The sequence below is a fragment of the Hyla sarda genome, chromosome 2, assembly GCF_029499605.1.
Source record: "Hyla sarda isolate aHylSar1 chromosome 2, aHylSar1.hap1, whole genome shotgun sequence".
NCBI lineage: Eukaryota > Metazoa > Chordata > Amphibia > Anura > Hylidae > Hyla > Hyla sarda.
The window spans coordinates 184,403,580-184,422,441 of record NC_079190.1 but is presented as its reverse complement, the minus strand read 5'-3'; the positions used below and the strand labels follow the sequence as shown (position 1 = coordinate 184,422,441).

General features: G+C 47.2%; 1 protein-coding gene across 3 annotated transcripts in view; it reads left to right on the top strand.

Annotated features, from left to right (window-relative positions):
* The window catches only part of GABRG3 (gamma-aminobutyric acid type A receptor subunit gamma3), a 656,700-nt gene that overhangs the window by 340,909 nt on the left and 296,929 nt on the right, over nt 1-18,862 (top strand). For all 3 annotated transcript variants that reach the window (XM_056555892.1, XM_056555893.1, XM_056555894.1), the window contains one exon: nt 11,952-12,034. In XM_056555892.1, coding sequence (XP_056411867.1) covers nt 11,952-12,034 — 83 coding nt within the window. The remainder of the gene's footprint in view (nt 1-11,951; nt 12,035-18,862) is intronic.

Sequence of the window (18,862 nt, the reverse complement as noted above, 5' to 3'; positions counted from 1 at the left end):
CAATCCCTAAGATTAAAAAATGAATTTTAAAACTGAAATTCAAGATTTATGGTAGCTAGTGCTACCATAAAATATTTTTAGGTAATGTCCCAGGCCCAGCAGCATCAGTAAACCATAGAGTATCTAAATGGCACAGCCTGGAGCTTGCGGCAGCATGAGTAGACAATAGATTAAAACATGAATTTAAAAATTGAAATTGAAGATTTTTTAAATTAAAAATGTAATGTCTAGGTGTGTGATTACAAAGTACCAAATCTAACAAGGAGTCACATGTCACATGGCGGCACAATGACAGAGAATGGAGGCGGCATCAGTATGAGGAGACCATGTAGTGGCCGAATGGCACAGCCTGGGGTTGGTGGCAGCATGAGTAGAACATATAGTGGCTGATTGGCACAGCCTGGAGTTTGTGGCAGCATGAGGAGACCATATAATGTCTGAATGGCACGGCCTGGAGGTGGCTGAAACATGAGGAGACCATATAGTGGCTGAATGGCACAGCCTGGATTGGGTTGAAACATGAGGAGACCATATAGTGTCTGAATGGCACAGCCTGGAGTTGGCTGAAGCATGAAGAGACCATATAGTGGCTGAATGGCATAGCCTGGAGTTGGCTGAAGCATGAGGAGACCATATAGAAGCTGAATGGCGCAGCCTGGAGGCGGTGAAGCATGAGGAGACCATATAGTGGCTGAATGGCACAGCCTGGAGTTGGCGGCAGCATGAGTAGAACATATAGTGGCTGAATGGCACAGCCTGGATGTGGTAAAGCATGTGGAGACCATATAGTGTGGGAATGGCACAGCCTGGAGTTGGGTGAAGCATGAGGAGACCCTATAGTGGCTTGATGGCACAGCCTGGAGTTGGCTGAAGTATGAGGAGACCATATAGTGGCTGAATGGCACAGCCTGGAGTTGGCTGAAGCATGAGGAGACCATATAGTGTCTGAATGGCACAGCCTGGAGTTGGCTGAAGTATGAGGAGACCATATAGTGGCTGAATGGCACAGCCTGGAGTTGGCTGAAGCATGAGGAGACCATATAGTGTCTGAATGGCACAGCCTGGAGTTAGCTGAAGCATGAGGAGACCAAATAGTGTGGTAATGGCACAGCCTGAAGGTGACTGAAGCATCAGAAGACCATATCAAGGGCTGAATGGCACAGCCTGGAGGTGGTGAAGCAAGAAGAGATCATATAGTGGCTGAATGGCACAGCCTGGAGTTTGTGGCAGCATGAGGAGACCATATAGTGTCTGAATGGCACAGCCTGGAGGTGGCTGAGGCATGAAGAGACCATATAGGGGCTGAATGGCACAGCCTAGAGGTGGCAGCAGCAGCAACAGGAGTCCTGAAAGTGACTTGGTGATAGAGTGGTGTAGTGAGATGAAGGTAGGTGAAAAAAGGTCTTACAATGAGGAATGTTTGTAACTGGGGAGCAGCGCCTTAAATCTGTTTGGCACTATGCATATATGTGAAGTTTTTGTGTGGCACCATGGTCAATCTACTCTGATGCATCAGGCTTTAGTTGGTGGAAATCCTAACTGATCCTCCATGCCTGATTCATCTTCACAAAGGTCAGTCTCTCCACATTTTTCGTTGACAGACGAATTCTCCTTCGGGTGACTATTGCCCCTGCCGCATTAAACACCCGCTCTGATGGTACACTACTGGCCGGGCAGGACAGCTTTTCCAGGGCAAACTCTGCTAGTTGCGGCCACAAATCGAGTTTGGCTGCCCAGAAGTCCAGCGGATCTTCAAGATGTGTTGGCATGGGCATGTCAAGGTATGCCACCACCTGCTTGTTCTGGTCCTGCTCCAGGTCTGCCTGCTGTTGATGAGATGCTTCAGTATGTGGGTGAAGAAAGGTACTCATCAGCGACTGTAGACACAGGCTACTGCTGATGGAGCTGGTACTGCTCCTGCTACCCCATTCCTCCAGCCATGGCAGTGTAAGGTGAGCGCAGAGGGCCGCCCTGAGTCAGACCTGCGAGAGGGTGGATGATGGCACCGAAAGGCATCTGCCTCTGTAGTAGGTCACTTTGTCCTCCCTCTCTGTGGGTGTAAAAAAGGCCCCTATTTTGTGGTGGTAGCGAGGGTCCAACAAGGTGAAGATCCAGAAGTCACCCTGCTGCCGAATGGTGACAATTCAGCTGTCGCTAGGCAATCAAGTGAGCATGCATTGTGGCATTTGTGCAAGTGACTTGGAGGGACTCCCTGCCTCCAGCTCCACTGCATACTGCCACGGTGTGTCTGGGTCTGCTTCTGCTCCTCCTCCTGTCAGATTACTAGAAAAACCACCCATTTGGTGAAACCTAAATTGGGCTTCACTGTGCCCCTCCCCCTCCTTCTCCAGTTCAGCCCCCACAGGGCTCATGTAGCCATGAGATGTAGGCGCTACGTCTCCAGTGCCCTGACCGGCCATCATTTCCAAGACGTATTGTAAGAAATTAAGCAGTAGAATTACGTTGTTCCTCCCGTAATCCTGGCGACTTATTAATAATGTGGCTTCCTCAAAGGGCCTGAGCAAACAGCAGGTGTCACGTATGAGCTGCCACTGGTTGACATTTAAGTTACACAGGGGAGTACCCCTATCCGCTTAGATCATCAGGAAATTGGTGATGGCTTTTCTCTGTTCGTACAGCCGGTCCAACATATGGAGGGCGGAATTCCAAAGTGTGGCCACGTCAAAATCAGACTATGTTGGGGGATTCCGTTCTGACGCTGCAGCTCAAGGAGGGTTTGCTTTGCGGTGTACGAGTGGCTGAATTGCATGCAAAGTTTCCTTCCCATTGTTAGGATGTCTTGCAAATGGGGGGAACACTTCAGGAACCGCTTCACAACCAAATTGAACACGTGAGCCATGCAGGGCGCATGGCTCAGCCTTCCCAGTCGCAGCGTAGACAAGATGTTCTTCCTGTTGTCAGTCACCATGGTTCCCATTTCCAGCTTTCGTGGAGCAAGCCATGCTCCGATTTCTTTATGAATGACTGTTAGCAGTTCCTTCCCTGTGTGACTCTGTTCACCAAGGCAAACCATTGTTACGCCTAGCGCTCCGGGTCCCCGCTCCTCCCCGGAGCGCTCACGGCGTCTTTCTCCCTGCAGCGCCCCGGTCAGTCCCGCTGACCGGGAGCGCTGCACTGTTTTGGCCGTTGGGGATGCGATTCGCACAGCGGGACGCACCCGCTCGCGAGTCGCATCCCAGGTCACTTACCCGTCCCGGTCCCCTGCTGTCATGTGCTGGCGCGCGCGGCTCCGCTCTCTAGGGCGCGCGCGCGCCAGCTCTCTGAGACTTAAAGGGCCAGTGCACCAATGATTGGTGCCTGGCCCAATTAGCTTAATTGGCTCCCACCTGCTCCCTGCCTTTATCTAGTCTCCTCCCTTGCACTCCCTCGCCGGATCTTGTTGCCTTGTGCCAGTGAAAGCGTTTAGTGTGTCCAAAGCCTGTGTACCTGAACTTCTGCTACCCATCCTGACTACGAACCTTGCCGCCTGCCCCCGACCTTCTGCTACGTCTGACCTTGCTTCTGCCTACTCCCTTGTACCGCGCCCATCTTCAGCAGCCAGAGAGGTGAGCCGTTGCTAGTGGATACGACCTGGTCACTACCGCCGCAGCAAGACCATCCCGCTTTGCGGCGGGCTCTGGTGAAAACCAGTAGTGGCTTAGAACCGGTCCACTAGCACGGTCCACGCCAATCCCTCTCTGGCACAGAGGATCCACTACCTGGAAGCCGAATCGTGACAGTAGATCCGGCCATGGATCCCGCTGAGGTGCCGCTGCCAAGTCTCGCTGATCTTCCCACGGTGGTCGCTCAGCAATCGCAGCAGATTGCCCAACAAGGACAGCAGCTGTCGCAGTTGACCGCCATGTTACAGCAAATTCTGCCCCTGCTACAGCAGCAACCATCTCCTCCGCCAGCTCCTGCACCTCCTCCGCAGCGAGTGGCCGCTCCTAACCTCCGCTTGTCCCTGCCGGACAAATTTGATGGGGACTCCAGACTCTGCCGTGGATTTTTGTCTCAGTGTTCCCTGCATATGGAGATGTTGTCAGACTTGTTTCCTACAGAACGGTCTAAGGTGGCGTTCGTAGTAAGCCTTCTTTCAGGAAAGGCCTTGTCTTGGGCCACACCGCTCTGGGACCGCAATGATCCTGCCACAGCCACAGTCCAGTCCTTTTTTGCTGAAGTCCGAAGTGTCTTTGAGGAACCTGCCCGAGCCTCTTCTGCTGAGACTGCCCTGCTGAACCTGGTCCAGGGTAATTCTTCCGTTGGCGAGTACGCCATACAATTCCGTACTTTTGCATCTGAACTATCCTGGAATAATGAGGCTCTCTGCGCGACCTTTAAAAAAGGCCTATCCAGTCGCATCAAGGATGTGCTGGCCGCACGAGAGATTCCTGCCAACCTCCAAGAACTCATCCATTTGGCTACCCGCATTGACATGCGTTTTTCTGAGCGACACCAAGAGCTCCGCCAGGAAAAAGACTTAGATCTCTGGGCACCTCTCCCACAGCATCCTTTGCAGTCTATGCCTGGGCCTCCCGCCGAGGAGGCCATGCAAGTGGATCGGTCTCGCCTGACCCAGGAAGAGAGGAATCGCCGTAGAGAAGAAAATCTCTGTCTGTACTGTGCCAGTACCGAGCATTTCTTGGTGGATTGCCCTATCCGTCCTCCACGCCTGGGAAACGCACGCACGCACCCAGCTCACGTGGGTGTGGCATCTCTTGGTTCTAAATCTTCTTCTCCACGTCTCACGGTGCCCGTGCGGATTTCTCCTACAGCCAACTCCTCCCTCTCAGCCTTGGCCTGCTTGGACTCTGGTGCCTCCGGGAATTTTATTTTGGAGTCCTTTGTCAATAAATTCTGCATCCCGGTGACCCGTCTCGCCAAACCGCTCTACATTTCCGCGGTCAACGGAGCCAGATTGGACTGCACCGTGCGTTACCGCACAGAACCCCTCCTGATGTCTATCGGACCCCACCACGAAAGGATTCAGTTCTTCATTCTCCCCAGTTGTACCTCTGAGGTCCTCCTCGGTCTGCCATGGCTCCGGCTTCATTCCCCCACCCTTGATTGGACCACCGGGGAGATAAAGAACTGGGACTCTGCCTGCCATAGGAAGTGCCTCTCCCCCCCTCCCAGTCCCGTCAGGCAAACCTCTGTGCCTCCTCATGGCCCCCGTCCTGGTGTCACACTGCCCCGTGCCCGGCTTCGCCCTCTGCCCTCCCTCCCCATTCCCACTCCTGCTGTACTGCCTGCCGTTGAGGAAACCCTCCATTCTTTCCCGGGGTCCTCATCCCAGGGGAGGCAGTTGCCGGTCAAAGAAAAGGGGAGACCTAAGGGGGGGGGTACTGTTACGCCTAGCGCTCCGGGTCCCCGCTCCTCCCCGGAGCGCTCACGGCGTCTTTCTCCCTGCAGCGCCCCGGTCAGTCCCGCTGACCGGGAGCGCTGCACTGTTTTGGCCGTTGGGGATGCGATTCGCACAGCGGGACGCACCCGCTCGCGAGTCGCATCCCAGGTCACTTACCCGTCCCGGTCCCCTGCTGTCATGTGCTGGCGCGCGCGGCTCCGCTCTCTAGGGCGCGCGCGCGCCAGCTCTCTGAGACTTAAAGGGCCAGTGCACCAATGATTGGTGCCTGGCCCAATTAGCTTAATTGGCTCCCACCTGCTCCCTGCCTTTATCTAGTCTCCTCCCTTGCACTCCCTCGCCGGATCTTGTTGCCTTGTGCCAGTGAAAGCGTTTAGTGTGTCCAAAGCCTGTGTACCTGAACTTCTGCTACCCATCCTGACTACGAACCTTGCCGCCTGCCCCCGACCTTCTGCTACGTCTGACCTTGCTTCTGCCTACTCCCTTGTACCGCGCCCATCTTCAGCAGCCAGAGAGGTGAGCCGTTGCTAGTGGATACGACCTGGTCACTACCGCCGCAGCAAGACCATCCCGCTTTGCGGCGGGCTCTGGTGAAAACCAGTAGTGGCTTAGAACCGGTCCACTAGCACGGTCCACGCCAATCCCTCTCTGGCACAGAGGATCCACTACCTGGAAGCCGAATCGTGACAACCATGTGAAGAACAGTGTGACACCGCCGTGCCCTGCACACATGGTATGATGAAGGGGCACTGAGACTTGTCTGGGCAGTGGAGGCTGAAGACACGGTGAAGGATGAGGAGGCAGAGTTGCACACTGTCAAAGGACCTACGGCCTGAGAGCGTGGAAGAGGAAGCGACGTGACCTGTCTTTCACCCAGTGAGCAGTAAAGGACATGTATTGTCCTTGACCATAGTTACAGCTCCAGACATCAGCACTGCTGTGCATTTTGGTACACACTGACAGGCTCAAGGACTGGCCCACCTTCTCTTCCACAAAATTGTGCAGGGCTGGTACTGCCTTCTTCTCAAAGAAATGACGGCTTGGCACTCTCCACCTCGGCTCAGCACAAGCTATCAGTTCCCTGAAAGGTGCAGAGTCCACCACTTGAAAAGGGAGGGACTGCAGCACCAGCAACTTAAACAGGAGCACATTCAGCTTCTGCGCCGTTGGATGAGTGGGCGCATACTGTTGTCTCTTGGACATGTGTTCGCCGATGGATTGTTGGCGGTATGACTGACTAAAAATAAGGTGGAGCAGGAGCATCTGGAGTGACAGGAGGAGGGTATGACACACAGCTCCCTTTGGCTGAGCTGGTGGAGCCTTGGCTGGCTGAAAGAGGGAGTGGCGTGCCACTGGGTGATGCAGCAGGCTAGACCACTACATCGTAGCCATGGTTCTCACAGGCCACTTTATGGTGATGAAGCATATGTTGATGCAGGACCGTGGTACCAACATTGGGACCCTGGCCATGCTTCACCTTCTGCCGACATATTCTGCATGATGCTTGATGAAAAACTGCCACACCGCTGAGTAGCTGATTTTCCCACCAACAGTCCACACTAATTGACTACTACTGCCGCAGTCTCCAGGAACCCCTGTTCCACTATCTCCAAGGAAGGTGGGCTGCCACGAAGCAGGTGGTCTCCCCAGGGCATGTTTGGCTCCAGAATTTTTACTTCTGCCACCATTCTGACTGCCAACCATGCTACCACCTTGCCAGCTCAGCTGCTGCCTGCAACCCTCTTCTCCTAATGATGAAGCTCCTTCTACACCTGGCTCCCAAGTGCGATCGGCTTCATCATCCTCGAGTTTTGTCTGCACGTCATTGATGTTCTCCTCATATTCCTCAACAGTGTCTGCTTCAGGATCCTAAACACTGGCAATACCACCTCCCATGTCACTCTCCTCATTACTACTTGCCCGCCAAGCGGAGGAAGGGGCGGATGTCTCCTCCACTTCTTGGCTGGGCAGTTGCTGCTGACTGTCCTCTATTAGATCGTCCTTACTGAATAGTGGAGCTGAAGCTACAGCATAAGATACTTCCTTAGGGGAGGGAACAGCATAGGCCAGAGGCAATGGGAGGACTGGGACTGCTCCCGGGCCATGCCAACTGAGGGTTGTGTCTGAGGAACCCACCGACTGTTGACTGGTGGTATCACTCGTGAAGAAGTAGATGACCGTGTTAACCATTCGATGACGGCAGATGGGTTGCTGGTCGAGACACGACCCCTAGCTGATACCGGGAGCTCAGGCCTCTCACTGCGACTACTGCTGCCATTCGCCCCTAGTATTGTGCGACCTCTGCCAGATGAATTTAGGCCTCTGCCACTCCTCTGTGCACGTCCTGGCACTTTTCTGCCTGACATACTTAGTGCGTATATGAGGGGGGTACAATATGCTTCACTACGCTTTAAACAGTATTTGTCTAGAACAGCAGCAGGTGTGTACTTTTGGCTGTCCTTTAACAGTATCTAGGCCCTTGACAGATTAACAGGTACAAAATTGTACACTACTTAGATGTACGTATATGGTATGCACTTATGAGGGCAGAACAATGCGCTACAGTACGCTTTAAAAAAAATGGTATTGGAGTAAAACACCAGCCGGTGATTACTTTTGCCTAGACTTTCACAGTATGTAGGTCCTTGACAGATTAACAGGTACAAAATAGTACACTACTTAGAAGTAAGTATGTGGTATGCACTTATGAGAGCAGAAATTGCTGTGTATTAAACCCAAAATTGCACTCTCTCAAAGATTATTTGGAAAGGACTGCTGGGTATTATACTGTCTACAGACTAGTATAACCAGCAGACCATTTGTTGTGGGAAAAAATACTCAGATTTGCGATGATAAATTATTCCTCCATCCTCTTAAGGTTCATCAAGATGAGCCAGCTTGTTGAAATGTATGAGGCAACACACAGCTCTCTTTCCTTCTCTGTAATACAATGCTGTATAAAGTGACTGAGAGGTTAATGACTGCAGTAAAAAATATTTTCTGTGCAAAGAAGCACTGCTCTCTGTCCACCAGAACACTGATGTGACTAGGAGGTGAAACGCTGCTGAAAAAAGCTTTTCCGTGTAGCACACACACACATAGGCTGTCCATCCTATCTCTCTGCAATGAAAGGATGAAGTGACGATCTGGAATATGGCTGCCGATTATATAGGGCTGTGACATCACAGGGGTGACTTGCTGCTGATAGACTGCATCCTTCATGTGATTCAGTGTCATCCTGCCTACCCGCCTTCCCGCGTGGCCTTCCGAGAGTTCCTTGCCCCATATCAAACCTATAGATCACCAAAGGTGATCCAAAGATACCCTTTTTCCCACATATAAAAACGTAATCTTTATTATTTTCATAAACACTCCAAACAAAAAGGATAAAAATTCCAGTGCTATTCACTTCGTTGTGGATGAATGTGAATCCACATACAGGTATGGTGCCTTTTTGTAACTATTGTCTGTAATTCCCATATGCACCTGCAGTGTGCAGGCCGGGTTGGAGTGATCACTGTATTAAAATCATTTCTCAGCTCCCCTCGACATGTTTCGCTGCTAGACGCAGCTTTGTCAAGAGGACAGCGGGCACTTGCTCCATGTCCTCACACGTGGATCTGCCATTTTAGATGCCCTAGAGCCTGGACCACACTAAATGGAGTTTAATGAAGTGATTTGAGCAATTGAATCGCAGCGATATTCGTATTCGTTGCAAATAGAATTTTTCATGAAATTCGTAACAAATTGAATTCGTCAGCTTCGATTCGCTCATCTCTAGTTGGGTCATGTAAATAAGTGCCCACAATTACACACTGAGAAGATAGAAAATATCCATGTTATATCTGCTTTAAGGTGTCAGACATCAACCTTCATTACGATCCTGTGCATGATGGAGCTGGTATCAGAAGCAAGATGGACTGTAAGCTCTAATAAAATAACACATGTAGTTACTATAACTTTAAAGGGGTACTCTGGCCCTGAGACATCTTATCCCTTATCCAAACGATAGGGGATAAGATGTCTCTCTGCGGGGGTCCCGCCACTGGGGACCCCCGCAATCTTGTAATCGCCGCCCACCTGTTTGAGCTGCATGCCGCGATGCCAGCTCACAAACAGCCGGATGGAGACCACAGGGGCGGAGTATCGTGACATCACGACTCCACCCCCGTGTGCCCGCGGGTGGCAAATACAGGTGGGTGGCGAATACAAGATTGCGGGGGTCCCCAGCGAGGATAAGATGTCTCAGGGCCAGAGTACACCTTTAAAGTTGTAGTAACTACATGGGGTATTTTATTAGAGCTTCAGAACAACTTCCCATTCAAGACTATAGATTGATGTGGACCTGACATCAAATTTAACCACACAGTATATAATGTGTGGCAATGCGTCATATATGGTAAAATAATCTTCCTTATCATGCCTGGAAAAATGTTCCAACTGACAGCGATGATGTAGATATTGGGGGACATTTACTAATCTAGTCTATTCTGGGTATGCTTATAGACCAGCGTATGTGGTAGCCTCCTGTCTATTGTGTTCCTAATTTATCAAAGGTCTCACAGCCCTTGATAAATTCTGTGCTCAGACTTCAGGGTCTACAGCTTAAACTGCATTTAGACCTGCTCCAACATTGTCTGACATTTCAGCGTATTTTGGTCAGATGTGACTTGTCGCACAAAAGTCGCACTTGATAAATTCCGCACCAATGCATTTTCCAATGCATTTCCGTCTAAAATAGACTTGCATGCATCATGTTCTAAAAATCCTCTACAGCAAAAGTCGCAGAAAAGTCTCACATATTTAGATTGCGACTTTCTGTGCGACAGATTTAGACAGGAAAAAACAGTCTAAATCCTTTGATAAATCTTCCCCATTAACTTTGAAAGGTGTCCCCGTCAGTAATCCCCTGGACAGGGAGCCATACTCTTCTAGTCCTGTCTGCTCAGGCTGTAACCACAAACCCTCAGTATCATTGTAAGCCCAGGCACGGCCCGCATCATCACTCTGCTCCATATGCTTAGTGAACATGAGTGGGCATGATTACAGCTGGAGCAGATGGACTAATAGAGGATGACTTTTCACCCAAGGGACTACTTACGGGCCGGCGGAGGATACCTTTCAAAGTTAATATCTTCACCATTTCTGTCAACAGGAACGTCTCCAAGTAATGGTAATAAAGAAGATGATTGTACCATATATAACGCATTGCCCATGGTTATACATGGTAAAATCTGATATCAGATTTCCTTTAAGAATTATGTAGATTTTTGCTACAATGATGTTTGCTGTTATTTTTTATTTTATTTTTTTTAAATATGCATTTAGAGCTTCATTTTTTTGGTGCTGCATACAGTTGCTATTAAAGGGGTATACCATGAATGTCCAACAGATGAGGGTCCTAAATTTCCGATTCATAGCAATCTCAAGATCAATGGACCCTCAGTTTCCTTGCAACAGGCAGAGGTGGTCAGGAACCGGAAAACAGATGAACAGGCTGTTTTATGCAGTTTATGTAACTCCCATAGAGTTTCACATTAAAGGGGTACTCCGGTGGAAAACAATTTTTAAATCAATTGGTGTCAGAGAATTTAACAGATTTGTAAATTACTTTTATTTAAAAATCTTAATCCTTCCAGTACTTATCAGCTGCTGTATGCTCCACCGGAAGTTGTGTTGTTCTTTTCAGTCTGACCACAGTGCTACCTGACACCTCTGTTCATGTCAGGAACTGTCCAAAGCAGGATGAAATCCCCATAGCAAATCTATTCTGCTCTGTACAGTTCCTGACATGGACAGAGGTTTCAGCAGAGAGCACTGTGGTCAGACAGAAAAAAAATTCAAAGAGAAAAGAACTTCCTCTGGAGCATGCAGCAGCTAAGTACTGGAAGGATTAACTGTAGTACCCCTTTAAGATTGCATTTGCTCCCCAACCACCTCCAGTGGCTGTAATCTGGAGAGGCTGGAGGGGATCAGAGACCTGCAATCTCATTATAGGTGTAAATCCCAGAGAAGGGACTTTTTTGGCATATCCTATCAAATTTATTTAGTTAGTGCTATGGTACTGACCATAAACCTTACGTGAAATTTTTGGGTTATTTTATAGTAGAAACCTATTCATTCAACATTTTGGATGTGACAAAATCCAATCACATTAGGACTTGTTATTGAAGTTGGGTAATGACTCCAAAGATCAATTAGTTGTCCATTGTCCTAAACAAAACATAACACATAGCACATAGTAAACAAAAACAAGTCCAACTTTCAGTCAAGCCAGTGAAATACTGATTGGGCAGCAAAGTTGTGGCCCCTTTTAATGACTTATGACCAGCTCACTAATACAAATGTGCCTTTATGACAGCTACTTCAGAACCACATGTACAATGGGATAAATCAGATTTCTCAAATTGCTAAATATGTGACTAGAATACAATGCATGTAGTATTGATGTTTTTAATTTTTTTTTCTATTGAAAATTAATTAAAGGATTTGAGAATTTTGTGTCTCTCATTCTTCACAAATTTTAGCAGGTAAGAGTTTCATAATGTTTATTTTTCTATTAGTAGAGTGATACATAATCTCTTTCTAGGCTCACAATCAACGCTGAATGTCAATTACAACTGCACAACTTTCCCATGGATGAGCATTCGTGCCCACTCATATTTTCAAGCTGTAAGTATTTAACCTGTCATGTAAAATTATTCATGTTATAAAAGCTAAAGAATGCCGATCCTATACCACTGAATTGTGACATTCCTTGAAGCTATGAAGCACTTTTTGTTGGATGACATGTTTTTTCTTTTTGTCTTTGAAACAAAAGTCTTGGCAAAACTTTTAAGTCTACACAAAAGTTGTTTATGATATCGCTTAGTATACTGTTAAAATCAGCAATTCAATTATGGATGAAAAAACATGCATAAGAAAAATATACCTGTATTATGCAATGTTAACATAGCCTTAAAGGGGTACTCCAGTGGAAAACATATATTTTTTTAAATGTAAATCAACTGGTTCCAGAAAGTTAAACAGATTTGTAAATTACTTCTATTAAAAAATCTTAATCCTTACAGTATTTATTAGCAGCTGTATACTACAGAGGAAATGCTTTTCTTTTTGGATTTCTCTTCTGTCACAACCACACTGCTGCCATTTTAGTAAATGTCCAGAGCAGGAAAAAATCCCCATAGAAAACATATGATGCTCTGGACAGTTCCTAAAATGGACAGCAGAGGTCAGCAGAGAGCACTGTGGTCATGACAGAAGAGAAATCCAAAAAGAAAATCATTTCCTCTGTAGTATACAGCCACTAAAAATGACTGGAAGGATTAAGATTTTTTTTTCCAATGAAAGGTTTTATTCAGTTTTAAGGATATAACAGGTTACATACAATGATCAAGTTAAATAGAAAAGAGTGTCAAGAACTCATACAACAGTAGCAGCCATGGAACCAGACATTTAACATTTCTGAATGTAAGGTTCTATAACAGTAAGTGGGGAACCCTGTGATCTGTTATACTGAAAATGAGTAGGGAAGAGAAAAGTATGGCAACAGGTAGTGTTCAATGTCTTCAGGGTCGAGTGGCCAAATGTCTGCAGATGCCTATGTGACCGTCTTTGTGAATGGGCTACATGTCTCGACATAACCTAATACAATATAATGGGAAGGGGTAAAAAAATAAGAGTAATAGAAGGAAGAGGAAGAAAGAAAAGAAGAAAGAAATAAAAGAAAAGAAAAGGAAGAAGAAGTTGTGAGAGGAAAGAGGAAAGGACCCAGGGCGCAGGAGATAGGACTTACCAAGCGGTCCGAACACGTCTGGGAGCCCCCTCGACATCCTGCGGTTTCACGGCAAGTGATAGGAGAAGGTGGGGAGCAGTCAGGGAGGTAGAGTGTGCAAAGATCATGTCATTGGGGTCGCTGGGGAGAGGGATGACTTCGGGACAGCATCAATTGGCAAGGTATAGACGTTTGTAGTCCTTGGAAGACGCAAAAGTCATCCAGGGCGACCAAATCAGGCTACATTTAGCTATTTGTCTGGGGGATTCTGCCAGATACTCCTCCATTCTGTGGAGTCGCGAGATCTCCTGCAACCATGCTGAAATAGAGGGGGCGGTGTGCGATTTCCAAAGTCTTGGGATTACCGTCCTAGCCGCTAGGAGCATAAATGTGATTAAGCGTGTGGAGGCCTTGGGGATTGATGAGGGCAGTATGGAAAGCAATAAGAGTTCGGGCCTGCGCTGGAGGCTCACCGTGGTTATGCGTTTGACGATATCAATCACTCTGGACCAGAAGGTCGACAGGGATGGTCAGATAAGCCAGATGTGGAGCACAGGTCAGAGGACCCTGGTACATGGTGGCCAGTAAAGCCGGGACCCAATACTATCTCGATAGTATCTTATAATTAATTTCCTGGGCTCTAAAGTAAATAGAGGGGGTATGACATCCTGCGGTTTCACGGCAAGTGATAGGAGAAGGTGGGGAGCAGTCAGGGAGGTAGAGTGTGCAAAGATCATGTCATTGGGGTCGCTGGGGAGAGGGATGACTTCGGGACAGCATCAATTGGCAAGGTATAGACGTTTGTAGTCCTTGGAAGACGCAAAAGTCATCCAGGGCGACCAAATCAGGCTACATTTAGCTATTTGTCTGGGGGATTCTGCCAGATACTCCTCCATTCTGTGGAGTCGCGAGATCTCCTGCAACCATGCTGAAATAGAGGGGGCGGTGTGCGATTTCCAAAGTCTTGGGATTACCGTCCTAGCCGCTAGGAGCATAAATGTGATTAAGCGTGTGGAGGCCTTGGGGATTGATGAGGGCAGTATGGAAAGCAATAAGAGTTCGGGCCTGCGCTGGAGGCTCACCGTGGTTATGCGTTTGACGATATCAATCACTCTGGACCAGAAGGTCGACAGGGATGGTCAGATAAGCCAGATGTGGAGCACAGGTCAGAGGACCCTGGGTACATGGTGGCCAGTAAAGCCGGGACCCAATACTATCTCGATAGTATCTTATAATTAATTTCCTGGGCTCTAAAGTAAATAGAGGGGGTATGACACCAGGCAAGAGCAGTCGTCCAGTCCATCTCCGGGATTGGGTGACCAATGACCTTCTCCGGATTAAGATTTTTTAACAGAAGCAATTTACAAATCTGTTTAACTTTCTGATACCAGTCGATTTAAAAAAAAAAAGTTTTCCACCGCAGTACCCCTTTAGAACCATCCGTGAGAAGTGTAAGACTGAGCACTTAAAGGGGTACTCCACTGACCCAGCGCATGGAACATTTCGTTCCGAATGCTGGGTGTGTGCTTTGGGAGTGGTGATGTCACGGCCATGCCTCTCGTGATGTCACACCACGCCCCCTCAATACAAGTCTATGGGAGGGAGCATGGTGGCTGCATTGAGGGAGCGTGGAGTGATGTCACAGGGGGCGTTACTGTGACATCTTGAACCCTGCAACCCGCACCCAGTGTCCACAACAAAATGTTCCTGATGCTGGGGCAGTGGAGTACTCCTTTAAGTTTTTGGAGCCCATGAGCACAGGACAGTTGGAAATACAGCATCCAGCTGCATGCTTCTGCCTAATAGTTCTAATGACTGTGGGGGTGGTAGCACCCAGACCTCTACAGATGAAAACTTTTTACATATCTCTATTGTGAAATTACAGTTACATGTAAGAGAAATGGTTTCTGTAATTCAAAACTTTGGAAAGTTCTTGGGCCTAAATAGTAATTAATCAAAATTAAATATTAAGCAATTGTATATTAGAGAATTGACCTTAACCCCTTGCCGCCCTAGGACTTATGCATTTGCCCCAGTTGCTAACATTTTAGTGCAACTGGACATATGCATACATCCTAGCAATATCCTGTTCAGAACCATGTGCTGCACAGTCGGGGTCCCGCTGCAGCTGCCCAGACCGGGATTGCGCCGGTCTTCGCAGCATTAACCCCATAAATGCTGTGATCAGTCCTGATCAAGGAATCTACAGGGGTAGGGGGGTCCCCTTTTTACCAACGGCGATCCCGCGAGGGAAAACTAATAAAATCAAAAGATTGTCTAAAAGTTAAGAAGATAAAAGTTTATAGTACTTCAATAACTTTGGAAACAATATTGGTGTTTATTTTATTCTTGATTCATTATATACTGGTTTGGGACACTGTTTATTTTGCTAATAGAAATAAATTGCAAGATTTTAAGGAATGGCATGACAATGGTGGTAGTGGTTTGAAGCAGTTGAAGGAGAAATTCTGTAAAATTTCAATTTGTTCCTCAAAATATAGAAGAATACATAAAATACATAGGGCAAATGGATTGGAACAGTATAATAGATAGGGTTGTGATAATGTCATAGGAAACTTATCATTGTAAGATATAATTTTTATAATTTGCCAGGGGCAAATATACTAAATATGTCTATTCTTTTATCTCTTATAATAAAAAAAATTCTCTATCTGTAATCTGTAACACAGCATCAGTATCATGGTTCTGTATTCTAGGAAATACTAGATTGTTTCATATATATATATATATATATATATATATATATATATATATATATATGGGGAGATTTATCAAAACCTGTCCAGAGGAAAAGTAGCTGAATTGCCCATAGCAACCAATCAATCAGATCACTTCTTTCCTTTTTCAAAGGCCTTTTCAAAAATGAAAGAAGCAATCTGATTGGTAAGGGCAACTCAGCAACTTTTCCTCTGGACATGTTTTGATAAATCTCCCCCATATTTTTTTTTACTAAGTATGGTTCATTTGATGTGAAGAGTTGGGTAAAGCTAGTAAACTCTATTACCAATAAAGAATAACTTAGGTACAAAGAAAAAATATAAATATCATTATTTTTTACCTGTCTACAATCCCTCAGCATTGTCTTTCTTACTTGGCCGTTGCAGCAGCATGAGATGTCAGCGTTACCGGTAGGGATGTCCCGATACTATTTTTTTAAGACCGAGTACGAGTACCGATACTTTAATTCTAGTACTCGCCAATACCAAGTATGAGTACTTTTATTTTAAAGGGAATCTGATACCAGGTTGACCTGGTTTCTGGCACTGCTTACCGTATGATATATGGGTTCCTTGTTGTGTACAATGGAGGTGGCTGCTGTAGTATGAGCCAAGATTTCTCTCTTCTCCATTGGAAAGAACAGGGAATTTGCATTGGCGGTGAGACCGATGTCTCCGGAGTGATTGCGCTGATGTTCACATGGTGAGCAGAAATAGAAACCGGGTCACCTGCACTATCTACCTATAAATTCAAGTTAGTGCAGGTGACTCTGCTGTAAGATTGCCTTTAATAGTAGGTAGTATGCCCTTGTAGGTAGTATAGATAGTTGTAGACATTAGTAGCAGCCCCCATGTAGACCGCAGCCCTACCCCTGTAGACCGCAGCCCCCCCTTGTAGACAACAGCCCCCCTTGTAGACAGTGCTCCCTCTTGTCCCCCTTACAAACAGCAGCCCCCCCTTGTAGACAGTGGGCCCCCTTCTTGTAGACAGGGACCCACCCTTGTAGATAGCACACACACCCTTGTAGACAGTTCCCCCCCTTGTAGACAGCAGGGCCCCCCTTGTAGACAGCAGGCCCCCCCACTTTGTAGACAGTAGCCCCCCCTTGTAGACAGCATTTCCTCTTGTCCCCCCTTGTAGACAGCAGGGTCCCCCCTTGTAGGGAGCAGGCCCCCCCTTGGAGAGAGCAGCCCCCCTTATAGACAGCAGGCCCCCCTTATAGACAGCAGGCCCCCTGCCTTATAGACAGCAGGACCACCCGCCTTATAGACAGAAGGCCCCCCACCTTATAGACAGCAGGACCCCCCTTATAGACAGCAGGCCCCCCCACCTTATAGACAGCAGGACACCCTCCTCCTCCTCTTGTAGACAGCAGGACCCCCCTCCTCCTCTTGTAGACAGCAGGACCCCCCCTCCTCCTCTTGTAGACAGCTCACCTGCGGCTGTCCTTGGGTGTTGCCACTCCGCTGTCCCGTTCTCCCGATCGCATCATGGCATCCTATGGAGCAGCATATGACATACACGTCACTCTGCTTCCTCCGTAGCGTAACACTGGGCACAGAGGAGGAAGAGGAGTGACGTGCACGTCATATGTTCCTCCATAGGATGCCATGATGAGCCAATCAGGCCCATGGCCGGGCATCCAGTTCTGGTGTAGGAAACTTTATAGCATTCTCCCAGCTTCTTAATATTGCAATCTTAACATTTTAGAAAATATGAGTAGCAAAGTAGCACTAAAAACCTAGATACAGTAACAGATTTGTTTGAAAAAAAAATTTTTTTACTTTTAAAAAGGATGCCAAATGTGACGTGGCTCTCAGTCAACTTGACAAACTGTGTTTTTTCTTGATATTTGCTTCAGGTGTTAAAGCCTTTTAAGAGACACTAAAAACCTTTTTATTTCACTGGCTATTATTCAATTTAAATCAATAGAAAGAAGTATACTGCTTATCTTGCACAAAACAGAAATAAATATCTCTCCGCAGAGGTTGTTTGTATCGATTACCTCATCAGAATGTCTTACCGTTTTGATGTTTTCAAAAGAAACATAAAGGAAATGACTATATTGCAATGCTTACAAATTTAAAGAAGTTTTTCTTTCCATATTAATAGGATGTTTATATAAAGGTAATCTACTAAAGAGGATTTGATGATAGTAAACACCTCAGTATAACTTGGTCTATAATAAAATGTTTTTCCAGTTTAATGTCAAATTTATTAGCTCATCTTGTTTTGTTAATAATTCATTCAGATATTCCATAAAAATGTACAAGCTACTGCTGGGTTTTATTATTGTGTTATTGAAGAAAAATATAAAGTGATCTAAAGTAAAATTTAAAGGGGTACTCCACTCCTAGACATCTTATCCCCTATCCAAAGGATAGGGGATAAGATGTCTGATTGCGGGGGTCCTGCTGCTGGGGACCCCCGCAATATAGCATGCGGCACCTACCTGTTTCTTGTCCGTAAGCGCTGGAGGATCTGGGTCCCGTCCACGGGAACAGAAGTTTGTGACATCACGACTCCGACCCCGTGTGACGTAACGCCCCGTTTCCCCCAATGCAAGTCTATGGGAGGGGGCATGACGGACCCCCGCGATCAGACATCTTATCCCCTATCATTTGGATAGGGGATAAGATGTCTAGGGGTGGAGTACCCCTTGAAGCCCTCAGACCACACAGGCGGAGGAGGAGATTTGGGACACAGGTGGGATAAGGCAACTCGCGGTCAGGATAGCAGAGGGTCAGGGCTGGCGACACAGTTGATTAGTCAGGAACATAGCAAGTGGTCCGTAGGCAGGTGGCAAAGGAGCAAGGTCAAGTCACGGAGTAAAGAATATGATACACAGCAAGGCAACTCTCAGGAACGCTTTGCACTAGGGCAACAAAGATCCAGCAGAGAAGTGTGGGTGGTGGAGGAATTTATCAATGAGCCATAGGTGTCACTTCACTAATGGGTGCACCGGCCCTTTAAATCTCACAGCCGGA